At 37.1% G+C, this 25,166-nt stretch overlaps 1 protein-coding gene across 2 annotated transcripts in view; it reads left to right on the top strand.

The window, feature by feature from the left end:
- The window catches only part of LOC117224888 (neprilysin-1), a 323,108-nt gene extending 298,318 nt beyond the window's left edge, over positions 1-24,790 (top strand). For both annotated transcript variants that reach the window (XM_033478087.2, XM_033478088.2), the window contains 9 exons: positions 14,235-14,421; positions 16,097-16,273; positions 17,929-18,029; positions 18,110-18,165; positions 20,010-20,296; positions 20,363-20,521; positions 20,605-20,681; positions 22,702-22,996; positions 24,649-24,790. In XM_033478087.2, the coding sequence (XP_033333978.1) occupies positions 14,235-14,421; positions 16,097-16,273; positions 17,929-18,029; positions 18,110-18,165; positions 20,010-20,296; positions 20,363-20,521; positions 20,605-20,681; positions 22,702-22,801 (1,144 nt within the window). In that variant the 3' untranslated portion in view covers positions 22,802-22,996; positions 24,649-24,790. The remainder of the gene's footprint in view (positions 1-14,234; positions 14,422-16,096; positions 16,274-17,928; positions 18,030-18,109; positions 18,166-20,009; positions 20,297-20,362; positions 20,522-20,604; positions 20,682-22,701; positions 22,997-24,648) is intronic.
- The last annotated feature ends 376 nt before the right edge of the window (positions 24,791-25,166 follow it).

A 25,166-nucleotide genomic window follows, 5' to 3' on the forward strand; every position in this document is an offset into this window, starting at 1 on the left:
ACCAATTGATGGCACATCAATGCAAATAACGATAATCAATGGCGCGCCGCCGATAAAACGCCGAAACAAGGATGAAAAACAACAATTCCCTGTAAACGAATTACCGCGTGAAACAACGAAAATAATGACAACGCGAACGCGCGGTCCTGTTCATCGCGTTTCGTGCGCCGTTATTCGTTCGAAATCTCGTCGTCATTAAATTACGCGGCGCTTTCGTTAATCTCGACATAAAGCTCTCCGAATCGATCATATTTATTCCCGATAGCTTTGAAAGCCGTGCACACAGGGTCGACAAATCAGCTAACAGGTCGAGTCGGATTCATTTCGGATCGTTCGATCGCCGAGGCGCGGCACCCAACGGGAAATAAATCCGGGAGGAAAATATCCCGGTTGATTTTCGCGCGATCGAGGCGCGACTCGCTCGAGGCGTTTGCGAACGCGTTGTTTCGGCAAGTCGCACAGCGCGTCGTGTTTAGACGAGCGCGTGGAAAAAACAAAAGAGCTTGGAAGCTGGTCGATATTCGGCCGGAATGCCTTAACCCTTAAATGCATGATTTTTTGTTTTGAATTTTAAAAAATCGTTTTTTATAGGAATGTAGTCACAGGTTACGTGAAAAATAAATAAAAAAATCTAGGTAATAATATCGAGTATTTATTTTGAAAAAAAGTTGTATGCAGACTTTTGACAACAATATGCGTTTATTACTAAAATTATTGTAGACGTAAACACACACACACACGCACACACACACACACACACACACACAATTAGTGTGTGTTATCTATTAGTATAGGAATTTTCACATTATTTATAAATGAAATGCAGCAAAGCAATTGCGATTTTTGTTGTGACACAAAGCAACCTTGCATTTGATGCACTCAGTCCGTGAAAATCCTTTGCAACCTAGAAGTTATCACCCACCACACTCAAATGTCAAAAAACATATAACTTATTCGCCAAAAGTAATGTCAAGTCCTTTATTTCACACGTGGTCTATTGTCTATTGTTATCAACGTGTGTTCGGAAACGCACATACTCAGGTTTTTGAATAAAATTAAGTGGAACTGGAATGTCGACAATTGGCAACAATATGCATTTAAGGGTGAATAATTTTGTCAAAGAAAATACAACGATGCATCGATTTGCATCGAGAAAATTATATGATTTCATGGAAGAAATTCTTGTCACCTTTATTTTTTATCGAATGATATAATATATAATATAATTATATATTATTTATTTATTATATATATTATATATTATTATTTATATATATATATATATATATATATTATTATATATTATAATTGTAATATAATTAATATTATATTATTATTATAATATATAATAATATATATATATATATTATTATATATTATAATTGTAATATAATTAATATTATATTATTATTATAATATAATATAATATTATGATTATAATATATAATATATATAATTTTATTTTCATGCATTTCATCAATGTACTGGCAGTACTCCTCGGCTGTATTTGTCTTCCCAGTTCGAAGGAATGAGTAGTGAATTACTCCAGTCACATTCGTTTCCACCGATGCTTTCAGAGCATCATTTTTCACAGACATTTTTTGAGTCTTCCACGCGGTTCATTTTTTAGGGAAAAATCAGCAGACCGAAAATTGTCAAACCAACGCTGCACTCTTCGATCGTTGACAGTGTTCTCCCTAAACGCCTGGTTTATATTGCGTGCAAATTTTGCAGCACTATTGCCAAGTTTATGTCAATAAACTCTCATATCAAAAAATTACACACGAATATCGATGGAATTCGCATTCTTACGAAATTCAAGACAGATAACAAAATGGAACACTTTTGAGAAAATCTTTTTTGCTGAATTGTGACGCTCGGGATGGAGAGTACGACCATAAACGAGGTTATGCCGAAAACAAAAGCATAACGAAAACAGGGAAAGAAACGTTCGCATATAAAGAAAATCCGACGTTTCATATGCAGCAACCTAATGCACATAGTTTTGAATCGATACGAAGCAGTGAATTTTTTTTAACTTCTCCACTGACGACCGCACTGGGCGACTCGGGAATAAATATTCGAGCGGGCGGCCGACGCGGATCGGCTAATGAATGAATATTAATGAAACGAAATACAGTCGCCTGATCGGACGAATTTAATTGCGGCTCGGCCGCGCCGTTCGTCTTCGTTAGCCGGCGCCGAAATCATTGTTATCAAACGCGATCTTTCGTGCTGAACGAGCCGATTGTACACGAATCTTCCGCGATCCGCGGGATATCTTCTCGCCCCGGCGCCAATTGCAGCGGTTAATTAATTTAACGTCGACTGTTGCTGTTTAAACGAACGAAATGTCCTTCGCCGATTTAACGAGCGCTTCTTGTTTGCTTCGAAATGAAGAATGAAGTACACAATAGTGCGAGAATTTCCATGAAATGCGAATCTTCTGCATTTTACCAAGATGGAAATTATGGCAAATAATATGCAATACTTCGCGAAAGAAATATTGGGTTGGCAACTAAGTAATTGTCGATTTCAGTTATAGATGTCTCTCACTCCCATTTTTATGATATCCGTAAATGTTATATTATAAAATTATTATTATTATTATTATGTTATTTTTTATTATCCGTGAATGTTAGCAACTGGACAAATTGAATGCAGCGGTCAAGGAAAAGCGACCAGAATTGGTCAATCGTAAAGGTGTCATTTTCCAGCAGGACAATGCTAGGCCGCACACGTCTTTGTCCACTCGGCAAAAATTGATGGATATTGCTTGGGAATTGATGTTACACCCACCATATAGGCCTGATCTCGCGCCATCGGATTACCACTTATTTCGATCCCTGGGCAACTCCCTTCGTGGTAAAACTTTTAATGATGACGACGCTGTAAAATCTCACTTAACTCAGTTTTCGGCCGAAAAGGATCAGACTTTCTACGAGCGTGGAATTTTCAAGTTGTCGGAGAGATGGCAAAAGGTCATCGAACAAAATGGAAAATATATTACAGATTACACTTCGTTCCAAGTAAAAAAAAATTTTTTATTTCATTGAACAAATCGGCAATTACTTAGTTGCCAACCCAATATTAGCAAACTGTGGATCTTATGCATTAATACTAATGTTGACATGGTGAAATGCCAAACAAAGAAGACGGAAGAATTTGAAAATTGTTCCTGTACATTCTCCTTAATTTCTTGAAATTATTGAAAGTAGAAATTAATAAGTGCAATATTTACCGAAACGGTAACTGGCAGTAATTGGCAGTCCGATTAAGGGTTAATATGAATTTAATTAATAAAATGAAGTGTTTTGCTTGCAATTTATGTTGAACATTTTTATTTTGCATAGAGATCTACAGTCTAGCAATTATTCTTGACGATTATGTTGTCCAATTTAGGACTGTAAGATAAAGGACATCGAACAAAATGGAAAATACATTACAGATTAAACTTCGTTCCAAGTAAAAAAAAATTTTTTATTTCATTGAACAAATCGGCAATTACTTAGTTGCCAACCCAATAGAATGAGAACAAGCGAGCAGAATTCGTAGATTTATTATACTGCTCGAAAAAATTCTAGCGTCGAACAATTTTGGATAAAAATTGGTCAAGTTTGACTGACGATAACTCCGCGAAGAAACATCTTAGGATGATGACTTTTTTTTAAATTAAAGCTTGAAATCTCTACTTTAAAATAGTCTGTCCGGATTTTAAGTTTGTTGCACCCGCGCCACTACAACCCTTTAAATGTGATGCCATGTTTGTCAGATCATGTTTGTAAGGCCTTATTAAAAATTTGAAAGTTTGACGAAGTGCTCAGACTTCGTCAAATTTTTTTCGGGGATATCGTTTACGGTAGAATGAAGTTCGATCCTTTCCCTTTAATTGGAAAGAAAAAAAACGTAACTGCGATTTTTTTTCACAAAGTCACAGCACATTAAAATAACTCTTGCAATTTCATCGTGTACCACCGTTTTCGGATGTGCACCACAGTGAGGTTTCCGGCCGGGTCTTGCACATCGTGTGTGTTTGTGTGCGTGGCTGTGCATATGTATGTGTGTAAATTTGAGTAGCTTGTGTTCCCTCCGCGTTGCTCTGTTACTGCTTGTAGCCAGTCCATCATGTTAATGCAAGCTCTGATTTCATGATAGATCGTTTAATTCGAGGGACAAGATTGTTAACGTTTCGATTGCCGTAACTTTGGAACAAAAGATCGCGGCGAAGTATATTTAGGCTTATTTTACAGAGCGGAGTCTCCGCTTTGACACTCTCCGATTGTTTGTCGTCGAAGAATTTTCCATATCTAGGTAACGTGCGAAGAAAGCGAAGGTGTCTTCTCTCATCTCGATCATTTTCACACATTGAAAACTCAATGGTGTTCAGGAAGCTCAAACATTTTGTTCATCGTTCCTATTCATAGTTATCGTGAAGGATAAAGTCTCCCCTTTGTAACGGCACCAAAAAATTTGACGTGCGATTTTTTCTCGCCGTTTTATTCCGCGTCGAAACAAATGGAGCGCCGTCAGTCATCCAGTCCAAAGAATCAAACGATTGAACAATTTCAGAAAACAGGAAATGTTAAAATCACTGTCAAAGAAAAAATGTTAGTAAAACGTTTTTTACATGTAACTAAACGTTACTAGAACCTTGCGGAAAAGTTGCATGAAAATATAAGCAGTACAAAAGTGCGAAAAATATTAACCCTTTGCGCTCGAAGCAATTTAAACCGTAAATATGAAACAATTTTTCCGACTTATAGTATCTCCATTTAATATAACAAAGCGCATTTTATGCATATAAAATTGAGTTTTGTGACTCGTAAAGCAGTTACCCTTTTAACGATTTTACCAAGCTAACCTTCGACGATATAAAAATTATCTTCGAACATGATATAACAATTTTTCACTCGAGTGCAAAAGGTTAACAAAATTCTATCTCAATTTGAAAATGCGATTGCTAAAACGAAATCGCAACAACAGCGATCGTTTCCCCTTTGATTTTTCGAACAACCGTTAAAGTATCCCGTAATGTCGACTTAACCGTCGCTTCAGCGTGCATTAACCGCGCGAAACAATGTTGCATTAAACCGCCGGACTCTCCGCAGAATCATGCTCGACAGCCGTGCGAGCATTCGCCGGGTAATTACGCCGATTGTGTGCGCAACAAACGGGGGATTATTATTATAATGGTATAATACATCAGGCGAGAAAAATGACGTCGGCCTGCAGCCGGATCGCGGGAGAGTTCCCGGTCGGTGAGTTTAGTTGATCGAATCGGTTGAAATTGGGCAGATGCCGGGCCGGGGATATATACACACGTAGCTGTTTGTCCGATAATCGAGACGAGCCGGTGCGTTCGGGAACTGCATACACACGAACGCGGCCCAGAGCTGCCGCGATCAAAACACAATTAATTCGAGCACGCCTCAGTCATTCACTACGCGGCGCCGCGTGCCGGCCGGCCCCCAGTTATCGTAATTTCTCGTTCGCCGAATTTAAATTCGAAACGGGGAAACGATGGCTCGTTTGTTCAGGGACGCGCGCGACCCACGCGAATGACTGATTCGGGACAGAGTCCACTTTGCCCCGAATTTCTCGGCCTCGAGGATCGAAACTGCGATTATGGTCGATGTAACTGCCGCGGCGGTTCTGCTGTACAGGGTGGCTCAACCAAATACCATCACCCCGATTCTCGTCGTTGTCATTATACATGGTAAAGAATGTTTATGTACAGGATGGTTACAAAGTAAACAAATTCGTCACACCTATTATTGATAGATTCCTTGAAAATACCGCGTTGTGGTAAATCACAAAATAGGAGGCATTATAATGTAATTGAATTATTTTGTGTAATTGAATTATAATATAACTCAATCAAAATGTAATTGAGTTATAATGTAATTGAATTATAGTGTAATTGAATTATAACGTAATTGAATTGTAATGTGATTGAATTGCTTTTTAATTGTATCGCTGCGTAATTGAATTGCTCCGTAAGATAATTGCTGTGTAATTTGATTGCTTTGTAATTGAACCAAAATATAATTGAATTATAATGTAATTCTGTCAAAATTTGATGGAATTATAGTGTACTGGAGTTGCTTTATGATTGAATTATACTGTAATCACATCAAAATGTAACTGATTTATAGCGTGATTCAGTTATAACCTGATTGAATTGTTTTGTAACTGAATTGCTTCATAACTTAATGGCTGTGTAATTTAATTGCTTACTTGTAACTTGTAACTTGTAGCTTGTAACTTAATCAAAATATAATTGAATTATAATGTAATTGTATCCAAATTTGATGGAATTATAATGTACTTGAATTGCTTTGCGATTGAATTATACCGTAATCGTATCAAAACGTAATTGAATTGCAACGTAATTGAATTATAATGTCACTGAATTACAATACAATTGAACTGCTTTGTAATTGAATTATACTATAACTCGATCAAAATGTAACTGAATTATAACGTAATTGTATTGCTCCGTAATTTAATTGCTTCGTAATTTAATCAAAATATAATTGAATTATAATGTAATTGTATCAAAATATAATTGAATTATAATGTAATTGAATCAAAATTTGATGGAATCATAATGTACTTGTATTAATTTGTGATTGAATTACACTGTAATCGAATCGAAATGTAATTGAACTGGAATATAATTGAATTGTAATGTCACTGAATTACAATATAATTGAACTGCTTTGTAATTGTATTATACTATAACTCGATCAAAATGTGACTGAATTATAATGTAATTGAATTATAACGTGATTGAATTGTTGCGTAACTGAATTGCTTTGTAATTATATTGATCGTAATCGAATTGCTCTGTAATTGAATTGCTTTGTTATTGGATCAACATATAATTGAATGATAATGAGATTAAATCAAAATTTCATTCAATTATAATATACCTGCATTGCTTTGCAATTGAATTATACTGTAATCGAATCAAATTGTAATTGTATCGTAATATATCGAAATGCAATTGTAATATAATGAAATTATAATGTAATTCAATTGCTTTGCAATTATAATTCCTTGAATAATTCAATCGTAATTCTGCGGAACTCCGGCCAAAACATTCTCGAAAAGGCGCCATCCAACCGATTACCCTAAGCCAGCCGCGGTATAAGCCCGTTCTCGGGCCTCTTATCGTTAAGCACCGTAAAAACCGTGGATCGTTTACTTATCTTCACGGCGTACCGTGGCAAGAAAGTAATTATTTGCGTCCGCGGCATCTCCCGCGGGAACGGCACGGAAGACCTCCGGGAGCGAAGTTTTCGCGGTGTGGCAACAACAGCCGGAGAGTTTGAACTTGTTCCTTTTTTCTTCTTTTTTTTTTCATCGGGGCTAGAAACGAGGTATAACAAGAATAGTTCCCGTGGCAACGACAATTTCCGGCGACGCGCGGGAAGCTTATTTGCTTTTTTCACGGTTCGAGCGAACACGTTCGCTCGCTCGTGCGGGAAGTTTCGAGTCTGTCTCGCGGCACACTCGGAATTCGGGCGAAGTCCTGCTCTGCCTTCCGGGGTCCCATAATTCATTCGGCTGAAAAATGCGACGAACTTTCTTCCTGCCGGAATGGCCGGCCGAACTTTCCACCATTGTTTTGCTCTTTTAATTAAAATGCACCTCGACCGATCGCGGTCGCGCATTGTATATTGTGCATCGTTTCATTTGTTTTCGGACCGCACGTTCTCGCAGCCGTTTAGCCAATCTATTCTGGTCACTCTAATATGGTGCTATAATTATGATCATTAACGCAATTACGCTAATCCGTTACGTCCTCCTAAATGTGAATGTGAAACGTGAATGTCGCTAAAGTGATTTACGTCGTAATTACTACGCGCTGTAATTTATTTAATTATGGAAAATAGAGGAAACCTCTGCAATCAGTAATCGTTGCCAGACTCCAGTCGATTTTGTACATTCGTGGCAAATGCGAAACACATTCGCGTGTCATTTTGGCACGCTTACATTACCGCGTCGTCTATTTTCAATTATGTGAAATTTTGAATTTTACGGTTCGTGCAAGAGTTACGCGTTTAACAGCGTTTTTAAGTACAAGGTAGATTAAGTATAAGATAATGTTAAAATTATTTCGAATATATAATATTATATATAAGATAACAATTTTTGGAAAACTTCCCACTCGACTGCAAAAGGTTAATACAAGCTTGTTAGTCGAAATAAAAACGTGTAGAAAAATAGAACGGAGCTTCGCTGCGGCAATTTCTTTACTGGCGACACTAATAAGAAGCCGAATTGCACACTGGATTAGGTCAGACCATCGACGCATCTTTAGCTCTCGGTTTAGCGCCGCGACGGTGATCGAGCCAGACATCGAGTGTTTTTTAGATCGAACTTGGAGGGAAACTGCTTCGAGAAGTAACTTCACGAGCGCCGATTACCGAAACGGTAGTGATTGCATTAGAACAACACCTCAGCAGCTCGGTTGAATGCCGTGCACCACGGACAGATTGCGCGTTTCCAGGGCGTGGAACGTTGTCTATACACCGAGCGAGTCCGACGCGACAACAACGACACCGGATTTGCATAATGCACGCTTAGCCAGAACCTCCGGCTGTCGTCCGGTGCCGTATTCATGCGTCGTAGATCTTCACGGGGAACCAAAATTGTCAGACACCTGGTTTCACAACTTACTTCTTACTTGAGATTTGAAAGTTGAGGATAGAGAATTGAGAATTGAGACTTGAAAGTTGAGAATTGAGAATTGAGAATTGAGAATTAAGCCTTGAAAATTGAGAATTGAGGATTAAGAATTGAGAATCCAGAATTGGGAATTGAGGTTTCAGAATTGAAACTTAAGGCTTGAAAATTGAAAATTGACCATTAAAAGTTGGGAATTGAGAATTGAGAGTTGAGAATTGACAATTGAAAATTGGGAATTGAGAATTGAGAGTTGAGAATTAACAATTCAAAATTGGGAATTGAGAATTGAGAACAGGGAGTTAACAATCGAAGATTCAGAATTGAGAATTGAGAATTGAGAATTGAGAAGTGAGAATTGACAATTAAAAATTGGGAATTTAAAATTGAGAATTGAGAACTAGGTGTTGACAATTGAATTAAGAATTGAGGATTAAAAATTGAGAATTAGGAACTAACAATTAATAATTGAGAATTGAGAATTGAGAGTTGAGAATTGACAATTCAAAATTCGGAATTAAGAATTAAGAATTGAGAACAGGAAGTTAACAATTGAAGATTCAGAATTGAGAATTGAAAATTGAGAAGTGAGAATTGACAATTAAAAATTAGGAATTTGGGATTGAGAACTGAGAACTAGGTGTTGACAATTGAATTAAGAATTGAGGATTAAGAATTGAGAATTAGGAATTAACAATTAAAAATTGGAAATTGAGAATCGAGTATTGGAAATTAAGAATTGAGAATTAAAAATTGTAGCTTCGGATAGAATAATTGAGACTTGAAACTTGAAGATTGAGAACTGAGAATTGAAAATGGACAAATGAAAATCGAAAATTGCTAATTGAGAATAGGGAAATGAAAATTGCGGCATGTGGTTTCAGAATTGAGATTGAGGCTTAAACATTGAAAATTGGTAATTGAGAATTAAGAATTGAAAATTGGGAATTTGACAATTGAAAATTGAGAATTGACAATTACGAATTGGAAATTGGAAATTGAGAATTGACAATTAACAATTGCGAATGGGGAATTAGAAATTATGGCTCAAGATTTCATAATTGAGACTCATGACTCCATAAACTACTTCACAAAATTCCGAACGATTTGAAGAACGACAGAAGGACCTCATAAAATGCACCGACACCCCCGGAGATCATCGGTAAATCGCAGAAATTCCAAACCTTCAGGAACGAACACTATAAATCGAGTGTTCCGAGATGATTTGCTGGGAAGTCGGTGCGAAGACTTGGTCAGGCATTCGGCAGGGAAGCCGAGCCGAAGTCCAGGCGACGAAGACATTGGAGAAGGGCCGTCTTGGAGCAGTTCGCGGGAGGATCGTCGCGCGAAAGGGTATCTCAGGATTCCGGGATCGCCGGTTCGGCCGCGTCGGCAGTGGCGTCGCCGCAATAACCAGGAATTATCGATTCCGCCAGCGTGCAGTTAGCCTTAATATTGACAGAATAGACTGATAGACGAGCAAACATCCTGGATTCCGAAACGCCGCTCTCTTCGGACGGTGAATGGCGCGGGGTAGCGGCGCGGCACGGCGCGATTCGAGCGTTGCCGTCCATTATCATCCGCAGACAGACAGTCGAAACCGGGAACAGCGGTGGGGTATGAATGCAGCCGGCAACCGCGATAATTACCGACGAAGGTATTCCCGTGTAACGAGAACGAGACGCTCGCGTCCTGCGGCCGCCAATCTGCGCCAGACCATGCATCGTCCTTAATGCTCGGACTTGTTGTTCCATTCTCGGTACAAGGAGGCCGTTCCCGGTAATCTCGGTCTTTGGTTACACGATAGTGTCCTCGTTCCATCGATAATCCTTAGCCAGCCGACCGCACGGTGGGGTCGGAGTCCCGAAAACCTGGCAGAAATTACACAGTGTGGCTGAAAACTCGTGGCGCAATCGGCGATAGGATGATTCTACGTGCAAAAATAAGTCGAAGAAGAGGGATAACGTTTTTTCATTTAAGGCTTCCGTTTCCGAGAAAAAGTCCGAGAGAAGGTTGAGTGGCTCGTCTGACCATCGCATGCCAATTCTACTTCTTGTCATGTTACGAGCTGCAGTGGTCAACGAAAGTGTTCGTACATCATTTAAAACGCAGTAAATTCTTCAAAACTGAACTAAACGACTTGAATTTTTGTTTAGATGATAGAGGAACTAATCTACTAGACGATGGCTAGGAAGCTTTTTTGAAATTTGTTATTGCTTGGAAGGAAAAGAAAATATTGAAAACCCTTGTTTTTTAACTTTCTTATCTGAGCCTATAACAAAAATTTAGAAGATTCCGCAGTAACTATTTTAAAACTGAACTGAGTAACTTGAATTTTTGTTTAGATAATAGAGGATCTGGTCTATTAGACAATGACAAAAATGTTTTTTTTTTTTAATTTTGCTATTACTTGTAATGACAAGAAAAAGAAACTAGGATCTGCCAAACGCATTTTTTAAATTTTCGTTATAAGTTTAGATAAAAAAGTTAAAAAACAAGAATTTTTGAATTGCTTCTTTGTCATTCCAAGAAATAGCAGAATAAAAAAGGTAGTACAGTCATTGTCTAGGAAATTAGTCCCTCTGACATCTAAGAAAAATTCAAGTCATTCGGACCAATTTTGAAAAAGTTATTCCGTTCGAAAAGCTGTCAACATACTTTCCGCGACGAGTGCATGTCTACCATCGCTGTATCATAAAAATGACCTGAAAAGTGATTTCCACGCTGCCTATTTGTTCGCGTCGAACCCTCGGTTGGCAGAGGGGTGGTCGACAGAACTAATTGCCAACGTGACTCCACGACATAAGCGCTCCGGCATCACGGATTAACGCTCGATGTTTAAATCAGCGACACGCAGCACCGCGGCACGGTGCGCTCTCGTAATCGCGAGCGAGCGAGCGAGCGAACAAGCGAACGAGCGAGTAAGCGAGTAAGCGAGTAAGCGAGTAAGCGAGTAAGCGAGCAAGCGAGTAAGCGAGTAAGCGAGCAAGCGAACGAGCAAACGAGCAAGCGAGCGAACGAGCGAACGAGCAAGCGAACGAGTGAACAAGCGGGGGCTTCGGCTCTGTTTCACGGCTAGGGCCGCGGCCGATGAAAATTAAACCGTGCTTTGCATGTCACAGAGCTCGTTAGCAACGGAACCGCCATCTTCTCTAACATTTACGAGCGCGGGACTCCCTCCGCACGCGCCGAGCGTGTATCGCGGCAGCTCGCGGTTAATAAACGTAGCGCACGGCCATCAATTTTAATGCCGGCACAGCCGATCCTCCCTCGCTCTGGCACGCATCGTAAATCGTCGCCTAATTCGTCCATTACCCCGTCGTCGTGGAAATTTCACCGTATCAGAACCGGGCGGAACGGGGCCCGTCAGTTGCCGACGACGCCGAACGACGTTCCCGCGACCGAGTTTCGAAGTTCCCCGTTCGAACGCGAATTTAATCGTTAATTGCCGATTATTCATTTAAACGCCTGTCGATTATTGAATGATTAAATTATTGAATTATTCATCAAGTTCGACACCTGATCGGACACCTGATTCCGCAGTTTTCTTTTTTCTTAGGATTTGATGCAAGATTATTCAGAACTATTTTTAAGATAACGAATCTGGAAGCAAGCTCGTTCATTGTAAGACACCTTGTAGATTGAACGGAGAATTCTGAAATATTCTTACAATTTTAAATAATCATTGAAAATTTCAGATAATTTGGTCGAGAATACTAAATAATTGTATTGAAAATCTTTAATAATTTTATTTCAAGCTTTAAATATATAATTATTCGTGACAATCATTTGTAATTATTGTTCAAAATTATTGTTATTACTAAAATAAATTATTATTATCAAAAAATGAAATCATTACAAATTATTATTTGAGATTTTAAATAATTATTATAATTATTATAATTATTTAAAATTGTACGGATACTTCGGAATTTCCTGTTCAATTTACAAGGTGTCTCACAATTATGTGACTTTACTTCAAAATTCCTTATCTTATAATCGTTTTAACACCGTGCGATTTAAGTCTATGCGCATTCCAAAATTCGCAGCATCAAACGAACAAGAGAATTTATTTTCCAAAGCGATGAATTATTTTTTATTCGACGAAAATTCGATCCTGCGCTCTTTCGCCTCGTCCGCCACGAACTGATCGGAGAACTATGAAATTCACAAATCGTCCGGTTTCGATTCGTTTGGCGCCGACGGAGGAAGGAACGTTTCTTTTATTTAAATAAAAAAACTGCCGTTTCGTGGTTGGCATAAAAGAGGCCGCGCTTCCGGCCGGAGGCGGCGCCGTCGCCAGGAAGAATCGATACCACTAATTCGTTATGCTTTCGGGGGCAGCTGTTCATTATTACAGCCTCGGGCCTATTATCCTTTCGGTGAAATATCGCTTTTATTACTATACGAACATCCAGCGGAGATAATACCGACCCGAAAACCCCAGTCCGTTTCCCACCGGAACACCAGATATCCCTCTATCAATACACAGGGTGTTCATCCTAACGATCGTACCGATTTTTGAGGTATAAAATAAAAAAACATGAAAGTTAATAAAAATTGCTTCGATGAGAACGAAGCGAAATAACAAAAATTTCGAAAAATCTTTCGCTCGATAAAATGCTCAGGTCATCATGATCTTTTTTTAAACGTCACTGTGTATTTTTAATTACCATAACGTTACAGCTGACCTAAAAACGAATTCAACGACCTGCTACGCGATGACCTTCGAATGAATTTTAGCTTAGAAATTCGCGACGATTGAGGAAATCATTTTACTAATTAATAAACAGTAAAAGTCATTCATGTAAAGATCATTGTGTAGTAGATCGTTAAATTCGTTTCTTCGTCAGCTATAAAGCTACGAAGTAAAAAATACACAGTGCCATTTAAAAAAGTCAAGGTGGCCAGAACTTTTTGTCGAATAAAACATTTTTTCGAAATCTTTATTATTGCACCATGTTCACCTCGAAATACCAGTTAACTTTTATTCCAAACATTTTTTCGTCAGATCAATGTAAATGCCTGAAAAATCGACGGGACTCTTAGGATGAATACTCTTGTATGTATGTACAGGGTAAAAATGTCTTGCAATCCGAAAATGGCGGGTTCCTCAGATCATTTGGAGCAGCTTCTTCCTTTACAAAAATTTTCTCCGAGGCACTGTTAACGAGTTATTAATGAAAAACAGTGACCAATAAGGATCGAGTACGGCTGACGCGAGGTGACCCAGCCAACCAGTGCGCGAAGCCCAGTTCCGCTCATTGGCTCGGTCGCCTCGCGCCAGCAGAGCTCGCCTCTCATTGGTCACTGTTTTTCGTTAATAACTCGTTAATGGTGCCTCGGAGAAAATTTTTGTAAAGGAAAAAGTTGCTTCAAATGACCTGAGGAACCCGCCACTTTCGGATTGAGAGACATTTTTGGGACACCCAGTATAGTACATACATATATATATGTTCATTTACCCAGGCCGGCGTGACTTCTCACTGCCGCCCGTGGAGACCTACACGTACACACCTAATTCGTGTCGTTACCAACAGGATCATTCACAACGGACTGTTGCTGTTGTACGCGACAGACACGTTGCACGACATCGTGAACGTGACCGCCAGCAAGAATTGGGAATTGTCCTGCTTCAAGCTGACCAAGGAGGTGTTCAGCGAGATCGTCGGTGCCCTTTATGTGCAGCAGTATAGTCCTCAGCATCTTGAAACCTTGGCGAACAGGGTAAATCGCTGTTAGACAGCCTATCGACCATCTTTATGCAGACTCCAATTTTTGCTGTCAAAATATCCACGAGAAAAGTTAATAATTGTAATAATAATTTTAATTCGTTTCTACAGGTAAAAACAACTCTTTGTTACGAAAAGAATGAAGCGAAGGAAAGTGATTCCTTATAGCCGTCACACGAGTACAATACAAATAAAAATATGATAGATTTTTCTTTGAGTCTTTTTGAAGAATAGTAATCTTCTATAAAAATACAAATATATTTTAAAATAATATACACAATGATGTAATACAGGAAGTGAGAAGAAAATGTGAGAAATAGTGTTGTATATACAGGGTGTCTCAAAAATGTCTCGCAATCTGGAAATAAGGGATTCTTGAGTAATAAAGTAACTTTTTCCTTAGCGAAAATGCAGTCCGCGGCTTTGTTTACGAGTTATTAACGAAAAACAGTGACCAATGAAAGGCGAGCTTGGCTGGCCCGAGGCGGCCGAATCAACTAGCGCACGAAGCCCATTGGCTCGGTCGCCTCACGCCAGCCGAACTCGCCTCCCATTGGACAGCGGTTTTTATTAATAACTCGTAAACCAAGCTGCGGATTGCATTTTCGCTAAGGAAAAAGTTACTTCAAATGACCTCAGTAATCCCTCATTTCCGGATTGCAAGACATTTTTGGGACACCCTGTACAGTGGTTATAAATCAGTAATAAATACATGGTAGATATAATACTTACGTTCAGCTCAGGAAATATAATAAATGAAAGGTTATCAGACATACAAGTAATACCGTTGTTAAAATAAAAGTACAAAAGAATGATTAATATAAAAAAAATGAGGAAAGAATTTTAAAAAAGATTAGATTGTGTTACTTCCAAGTGCAATTTTATCTCTAAGATAAATTTTCGTTGTGCAGTGATTTTTGTAGATTATACAGACTCATTTTTCTTCTTCTAAACTGATTTCGAATTTTTTAATTTGATTTAAAGCTTCTATCTTTTCAAATTGAAAACTAATGTTAATGTTAATTTCTAGAAAGTGAACCCTCTTTTAATTGTGAAGCTAAAGCAGTTGAAACTGTTAACACTAAAACTTCCGAGTCCTAAATGTAACTAACATGTGTTACTTTGTAACGATAAAAACACTCTATTTGTTTATAGCTCTCGCTATTTTTATTATAGTATCAGCAACATTAGAAAGAAAAATATTTCATTAATATTTCAATTATATCAATAACTGAAGAAGATATTGATGGAATGTTATTCATATATATATATATATTATTATATATTATTATATTATTATATATTATTATATATTATTAATATATATATTATCGAATATTATTCAATATTTTTGAAAATATTTTCAGAATAAAATGTTGTCAATGCTCGGAGCAAAGATTAATAATTGCAATAAACTAGCACGATTCTGAAATCCTAAAATACATAGGGTGTCCTGTGGTACACATTTCAATATATTTTCCCAAGGATAAAATTACGAAAAATTCGTAACGCGTAGCTCCTAAAATATTTAATTCGTTGTTAAAGGCGGGAATAGAAATTAGCTATTTGCATAAATTGCGAGTGCATAAAGATCGTCGGCCTGGTTGAGACTGTTTAAGCCGTCGGCGCGATCGATCGATGCTAATCGAATCGGATCGGTCCGAGAACAGGTGGGAGGACTGTTCGAGCGTGTAAAGGAGACCGTCGCCGAGCGGATCCTGGTGAAGTCCTGGCTGGACGAGGAGACAAGGACGCAGGCATTGCTGAAGCTGAACTCGTTAAGGGGTAGATTTCACGTGTGGCCTGGTTTCTACAACGAGAGCCTTCTGGCCCGCGAAATGGCCGAGGTGAGACGTCGTTTGCGACGATGTTTAGGACCCTCGGAAATAGTGGAATTCATTAACTACCTGGCCAGAAATTAACCGCCGCGAGGACTCGCCACTCGGACGCAACAATTTCAAAATCTTATCGTTCCACTGAAACTTCGAAACATGTTTCGATCTTGTTTAGAAACATTTCTCTGAAAGAAACTAAATGCAAATGATTAAGCAATCGAAAAGTATCGACGTGCTCCATTCAGCCAGTGATGGGCAAATGTGATAACGAATAAAATGATAACGACCGAGTTGAATTATTTGTTAGTCGCTAACAATGTTAATTATGTTATTGGTCATTCAAAAATAAGAAATAATAAAATAAATGAACAAATTAAATTTTCGAGTAAAAGGATAAAGTTTATACAATTTTCGAGGGTCTGGGTAAATATGATAAATCAAAGTTATTGACCATTTTAAACATTTTTAAGCGTATTACTTGCGATAGAATTTATTATTAATATATTAATATATTATTTATCAAGCGTGTGTGCGATTGAAAGAATACGTGATACGAAATGAGCAGCTAGATGTAATAATAATAATGTCATAAGAACGAACCATAATTATCAGAACTTATGTAGAAAAATTGATTAAGGTAATTTCTTTAAATTTCTTTTTTAACATCTTTTACATAATACAGTAACTACAGTAACTCCTTATAATTAAGATAATTTTTTGTATATTTTATTTTTACATTTTTTTACGTAACAGTAACTTAAATGTTTTTAACATTTTTAAAACAGTAATTTACTATGATTCTAACCCACAAAATTGTGTTCCTACATTAATATTGTGCTCAAATGTTGACAATAATACAACAGAATTTTATTCAGACTTTAAAAGAAACGGATGAGCATTCAAGCTTAACAGGTTATTACTGTAAATCTCAATTATTAGTCCGACACGTCAAGAAAATACAACTAAGTTAGTTAATTGCTTCATTGTTCTTTTCTCAAATTTTTAATAGGTTTTTCTATTGGGTTGACAACTAAGTAATTGCCGATTTCAGTTATAGATGTCTCTCACTCCCATTTTTATGATATCCGTAAATGTTATATTATAAAATTATTATTATTATTATGTTATTTTTTATTATCCGTGAATGTTAGCACCTGGACAAATTGAATGCAGCGGTCAAGGAAAAGCGACCAAGATTGGTCAATCGTAAAGGTGTCATTTTCCAGCAGGACAATGCTAGGCCGCACACGTCTTTGTCCACTCGGCAAAAATTGATGGATATTGGTTGGGAATTAATGTTACACCCACCATATAGTCCTGATCTCGCGCCATCGGATTACCACTTATTTCGATCCCTGGACAACTCCCTTCGTGGTAAAACTTTTAATGACGATGATGCTGTAAAATCTCACTTAACTCAGTTTTTAGCCGAAAAGGATCAGACTTTCTACGAGCGTGGAATTTTCAAGTTGTCAGAGAGATGGCAAAAGGTCATCGAACAAAATGGAAAATACATTACAGATTAAACTTCGTTTCAAGTAAAAAAATTTTTTATTTCATTGAACAAGTCGGCAATTACTTAGTTGCCAACCCAATAGACTGCGTGTATGTATTATGTGATCAAATTTCCGGATCGATTCGTCATGGCTGTTTATCGATCCCGACAGGTGAAGATCGATCCGGACGATTTTTTCCGCAGCGTGTTAATGCGATTCCGGCAGGTCCGCACGGTGGATGACAAAGTCCTCAGGAGGAACGTGACCGAGAAGTAAGAGCCTAATCCGAGAAGATTTCCCAGATTTTCCAGCTTTCTCAGGCTATTCTATAATTCTCGACTCTGTATTCCAGACGCCGTTATCCTTACAGCGTGAACGCCTACTACGAGTCCTCCACAAACACAATTGGTAAGCGATACTCTTCAAATTATTCTCAAAACGTTCACAAGAAAATAAAGCACAAATATTCACTAGGTCACAAATGTGATCGTACACCTTCTACAACGCAATAACTTTTTTAATACTGGTCCAAGTGACTTGAATTGTTTTTAGGTGACAGAGGTCTACTAGACGATGACTAAAATACCATTTTTTTAAATTACATAAACGGATGACAAAAAAAGATAAGAAACTCTCGTTTTTTAACTTTTTTACCTGAGCTTATAATAAAAATTTAAGAAATGCCTCTCGTAGATCTCGGTAACTTAATAAGTTTAACGATTAATAAACGATTAATAACGATTAATAACGATTAATAAAGGATGGCAAAAATCGCAGTTTTATCATAATTATGACCAAAAACTGGAAGAAATCTGCAGTGTTTTAAATCTTTCAACTTATAAGAACCGATCCGGAAATTTGGACTACTTTTGTAACTTATTAAGTTACCGAGATCTACGAGAGGCATTTCTTAAATTTTTGTTATAGGCTCAGGTAAAAAAGTTAAAAAACGAGAGTTTCTTATCTTTTTATAAATCGGTTAACCCAGAGTCGAGCTACAGCCGTTGAAAGATTTAAAACACTGCAGATTTCTTCCAGTTTTTGGTCAAAATAAAACTGCGATTTTTGCCATCCTTAAATTGTTATAACTCATAGCAACGTCAACCGATTTCTATAAAATTTTCAGCATGAATATAAGTTACCGAGATCTATAAAAGACATTTTTTAAATTTCCGTTACAGGCTCAGACAAAAAAGTTAAAAAGCGAGAGTATTTTCTTTTTTTCTTTTCGTCATTCCAAGTGATAATGAAATTTAGAAAAAGCATTTTGATCACCATCTGATAAACTAGTCCTGTTGTTATTTAAAAAAAGATTCAAGACACATAGTCCAGTTTTAAAAAAGGTATTGCGTTTTAAAAGGTGTACGAACACTGTAAGTAGCTTCGATACTTGCGCTGCAAGAAATGAATTTTCTTTTTTTTTCAAAGATCTTCTTAAATGTAACCTTATCGTTTCCCTAACACCGACTAACTTTCTGGTAACGCAACACTTGGCGAAAATTTCCTAAAATAATTATATCTCCTAAAATATATTTCCTAAAATTATTATATTTCCTTAAATTATATTTCCTAAAATTATTCCTAAAATACTTCTGTTAGGATACCATTGTGCAGTGGAAAATATTTATTATATGTAGTCGTAATGTTTATACGTACTAGTTCTAGAAAATATTTACTATACAATTTGACGATGTACATACATAATCCTAGAAAATATTTATTATACATTATCAATCTTAGAAATCATTTATTATTGAGTGTTATGATGTTTATAGAAAAAAATTAGAAAATATATGTTACATTGTACAATGATGTAATGCTTGTACAAAAACCTAGAAAATATTAATCATACAATCATACATAATGATTGTATATAAGCTTAGAAAATATATTTCTATTTCTAAATATATTAATATTTATAATTCTTATTCGCAAGCTTAGAAAATATTTACTACACAAATTTTATGATGTTCATACACGATCCTAGAAAATATTTATTACACAATACTATAATATATGTATAAAAGCTTAGAAAATATTTACTACACAATGTTTGTACACAGACTTGAAAAACATTAAAAATTCTCGAGCAAAAATCAGCAGAAACGATTGTATCATTTCCAATAGCACCGTCGTCGAACACCCGTCCAACCAACCGTTGAAATAAATTGGCATTCCTAAAAGTACACTTGCTGACTTAAAATTCGAACAATTTTGTCCGATGCCGTACCTAAAAATCTCTTACGTTTCAGGCATCCCATTGGCGATGATGACGGCCTGGTCATGGTCTTGGGACGGAGGTCCGGCGTATGCGGCGCACGCAACGTTGGGATCGGTGATCGGTCACGAGATCCTGCACGCGTTCGATCTCCACCGGCGTCGGCTGCCCCTCGATCCCGATTTGAACGTCGATCAATGGCTCTGGATCACCCCGGAGTCCTGGAAGCGGCTCGAGGCGAGGATAGAGTGCGTCGCGAGATTGTACGCGAGGAGTTTCTGGAAGAAGGTTCAGTTTTATGGGAACGACGTCGCCGTACAGGTAACACTGATAACTGTCCTAAGGCGATCAGGCCCCGGTAGGTGAACGCGGGAATTCCGTTTCCAGTTCGATTGGAACGTGACGAGAAACGAGAACGTGGCGGACATCGGAGCCTTGCAGATTTCTTATAAAACTTGGCACACTTTGACGAACGGGAAGGACCGGAGTCTTCCCGGGTTCGAGGGGCTTCGTCCGAGCCAGCTTTTCTTCATAAGCGCCGCCCAGGTGATCGATCAAACCCGTCAATTAACGTTCGCACATCGGCGTGGCCCGCGTCTAGTTTGACACACTGCTTACCGTTGTTTCAGACTTATTGTTCTAATATGACTGCCGAGGCCTATATTCTCTCCGTTGAACTCGATTACCACACACCTCAGCCTGAAAGGTGAGCCATCGAACGACTGCACGTTTTTGTCACACTTCTGTGCGTTCTTCCAATTCATTTGATTCGACAGAGTACCCTAGATTTTCATTATTTAATAGTTTTTACTACTACTTTACTGTTTACTGATTTTTAAAAAGGCTCCATTCTGTTAATTTTGAGTCGTGGCAACTTTTTAATACATTTTTTAAATAGATGCTTCATTTTGTCAATTTTTACTATTATTATTGTTATTATTGTTATTTATTTATTCGTTAATTTATTTGATGGCTACTGATGGTTAACAATTTAATTCGACAGAGAATTCTTCGTTATATCCTTTTACTGATTTTGAAAAAGAAGGCTTCACTTTGTTAATTTTTATTGTTCTTATTACTATTAGTATTATTTATTTATTTATTTGTTAGCTACAGAATGTTAACAGCTTAATTCGACAAAGAATTTTTCGTCTTAACTCCAGTAATTTAAAAAAAAACGGTTTCATTTTGTTAATTTTCCTGACTATAGAGAATTAAATGATATTACAGTGTTTTCTGTTTTCTGTAACAATTTAATTCGACAGAGAATTCTTCGTCATATCTTTTTACTAATTTTTAAAAAGAAGGTATCACTTTGTTAATTTTTATTATTTCTATTACTATTAGTATTATTTATTTATTTATTTATTTGTTAGCTACAGAATGTTAACAGCTTAATTCGACAAAGAATTTTTCGTCTTAACTCCAGTAATTTTCAAATAAAACGGTTTCATTTTGTTAATTTTCCTGACTATAGAGAATTAAATGATATTACAGTGTTTTCAGTTATTTTATAGCAATCTCTACCGTAGCAATTGTCCAGCCGATACAATCAAGCTTTTGATTACCTGAGCATTATCCATCACCGGGATCCCACCAGTTCCCCAAGATCTTTATGTCACATTAATCTTTAACGAATTTGCATCTTGAAGCAGAATATTCGGGAAGACACGTGTGCTGTGATATTCCCTTAGCGGACTATCCTCGACATTGATTTCTGTTTATTTATTATTGATTAGGTGGCGTGTGGGAATGATAATGATCAGGTTCACGATTGTCGTCACAATACAATTAGGTCATGCAATTATAGCCACAGTGCAAGTAGATTGACAGTTCATGTCCTTTATAGCAATCAATATTTATTTATACAGCAAATTCTTATAAAATTTCAGAAATCTATTTTACCCTTGTAATATTCTAACTGTATTATTAATCAATAATTTATTCATTACTGTACGTCTTTCGATAATAAGTTGTTTGGTAAATCATAAACAATCTCTACGAAAAGTTATGACAGTTTGAACATTTTGATAATCAACCCTTTCGGAACAAGTAGAATAATGGAAGATCAAGGAAACTTTCCAGAACTTGTTGCAAGCTGAATTTAAGCATCAATTTTCCCTTATCGATGCCCCTAACGCACTAATTAGCATACTAATTTAATGCTATAGGAATAAAAGCTGTAGAAAAATAGAATAAATGTTATAGAAATTATTTCTGAACTTGCAAATAATACATTCTTACAAATGAAAAGACGTTACAAACGTTTCCAAGACGTCGAAAAGAAACGAATTTCTTCTTGTATAATTATATTATAATTAACAATTATATTATTATAAATAATTAACATTATATTATAATTATACAAGAAGAAATTCGTTTCTTTTCGACGTCTTGGAAACGTTTGTAACGTCTTCTCATTTGTAAAAATGTATTATTTGCAAGTTCTTGTATAATTATACAAGAAGAAATTCGTTTCTTTTCGACGTCTTGGAAATGTTTGTAACGTCTTCTCATTTGTAAAAATATATTATTTGCAAGTTTAGAAATAATTTCTATAACATTTATTCCATTTCTCTACAGCTTTTCGAAAAGCTGTAGAAAAATAGAAAAAAATAGAATTTTTAGAAGCTGTAGATTTTTCTACAGCTCCAGCGAAATTTCGTTGAAAGAAGAAAGCTTTTCGTGGAGAGTACAGCATGTGTTTTCGAAATGATGTTGCGCAGAGTCAACGGTATAATGATGAACTCCCAAGCATTCGCGGACGCGTTCCGCTGCCCGATCGGAACCAAGATGAACCCCCCGAATAAGTGCACCACCTGGTGATGATCAGGCGCGAAGGACGATCGTTCGCCGGCTTAAGTCAGACCTCATTCACGGAACCACAGTTTGTCGACTATTCGGACGCGGCTCGGAACTTGCGGTTGGCGTATTGGCAGTTGGAGACCCGATCGACCAACGGGGTCCAATTATTTTTGCAGCGTTTGTCGAGCGATCCTGCGCTGGAGGGAATCAGTTCAAGTACTCGCCAAAACATACTCCAGAATCCCTTTCTCGCACGCCCGATAGCGGATTTATTATATTGCTCGAGCTACACGGGATGTCTCAAAATTAACCCTTTGCACTCGAAGTCATTTTAACTGTAAATCTAAATTAATTTTTCTGACTCACGGTATTTCCATTTTATATGACAAAGTGCATTTTATGCATACGAAATTTATAGTCTCGCGACTCGTACAACAATTAGACTTGTAACAATTTCTTACGTCTAGACTTTTGTAATATAAAAATTATCTTGGAACTTGATGTAACAATTTTAATGGTGCCTCAGAGTCACCACTCGAGTGCAAAGGGTTAATCCCGGGAAATAAATGATTATTGAGATCATTTGAAGTAACTTTTTCCTTAGCGAAACTGCAATCCGCGGCTTCGTTTACGAGTTATTAATTTTAAAAAACACTGACCAATGAGAAATAAGCTCGGCTAGCATGAGGCGGCCGAGAATTTCCGCACGTAGAATCACCACCTGTCCGATGGTATAGTAATGTCTCTCTAATTGACGCACAGATTGTCCACAAAAATGGACAATTTAGGGAGAAGAGAGACGATTTGTTCGATCTTTGCGGTTCATTTTTATAGTCACGAATTGTCAACAAGTATGAAAACGAGCTGCGAGGCTCGAATAATGGTATCTCCTCTTCTCAAATTGTCCATTTTTGAGCAGAATCTGAGCGTCAGTTAGGGAGACATTACTGTACTGCCTTTCTAGTAACACCCTGTATAGTAACATAAAATTCAATAATTCAATCAATCGAAAATTCATTAATTTTATATTGAGGATGGGAGTTAATTCATTTGACTATAATTTTATTCGTAACTGTGAGTTTTTGGAAATATCGATCAATTGGTAAATTTTACAGAATTTGATTTTGTTTCTTAGAATTTTATTTCGAGAATTTTGTTACAATTTTATATCGAGAATCAGAACCAATTCATTTGGTTATAATTTTGTTCGTAACTGTGAGTTTTTGGAAATACCAATCAACTGGTGAATTTTAAAGAATTTGATTTTGTTTCTTAGAATTTTATTTCGAGAATTTTGTCACAATTTTATATTGAGAATCAGAGTCAATTCATGTGATTACAATTTTGTTCGTAGCTGTGAGTTTTTGGAAATACCAATCAACTGGTGAATTTTAAAGAATTTGACTTTGTTTCTTAGAATTTTATTTCGAGAATTTTGTTACAATTTTATATCGAGAATCAGAACCAATTCATTTGATTATAATTTTGTTCGTAACTATGAGTTTTTGGAAATACCAATCAACTGGTGAATTTTAAAGAATTTGACTTTGTTTCTTAGAATTTGATTTCGAGAATTTTGTTAGAATTTTATATTGAAAAATCAGAGTCAATTCATGTGATTACAATTTTGTTCGTAATTGTGAGTTTTTGGAAATATCAATCAACTGTAAACATAAACGCGTATAGTAACATAAAATACCAAAGCTGATGCCAAAAAAATTATAATCTTAACAAAAGAATGACAATGCAAACATAACGCTATCTATTGGTGCAAACCGAAATTACTTTCTTGCCAACCCAATAAATCCGCCACACCCCCCTCCCCCAATTCAAAGTCGCCCTAATTGCAAGAATTTCGTTTGCCACAGGAACTCTACGTCAACGATCGAAGCGAAAGGTTAGCCATCGCGTGAGGACGAGCAACGATCGAGTCCTCGGTCCTTCGATCTTGGAGATGATCGTTCGCTGGGATCGTCTTGGTGTTCCGGTAGATCCAGGAGGACGACCGCGTCGGTCGACGCAACACTCGTTCGATATCGCGCCATTAACGTTAATATCTCTCCCCTACGACGCTTTAGAGGACCTTAGGATTTACTCTAGTGAAAGCAATAAAAAAGAAAATTATACGGGACATCAGACTCGATCGAGAGAATGAAAGAGTATGCGTGCCAGAATGTGAGAAAAATAGGGAGAGAGAGAGAGTAAGAGAAAGATTGCAAGAAAGAAAGCGAGTGAATGACAACAAGCAAAAGTAAAAAAGACAAAAAAAAAGGAATATATTTGAAGATGACGTACACACGAGTAAACACACACGTACACAACGCAGGATAAGCAAATTACAAAAGCGCTTCGATTGTTCAGTTTGCGAGAGCAGCGTTTATCGGTA

Source organism: Megalopta genalis, chromosome 13, assembly GCF_051020955.1.
Source record: "Megalopta genalis isolate 19385.01 chromosome 13, iyMegGena1_principal, whole genome shotgun sequence".
NCBI classification, from domain to species: domain Eukaryota; kingdom Metazoa; phylum Arthropoda; class Insecta; order Hymenoptera; family Halictidae; genus Megalopta; species Megalopta genalis.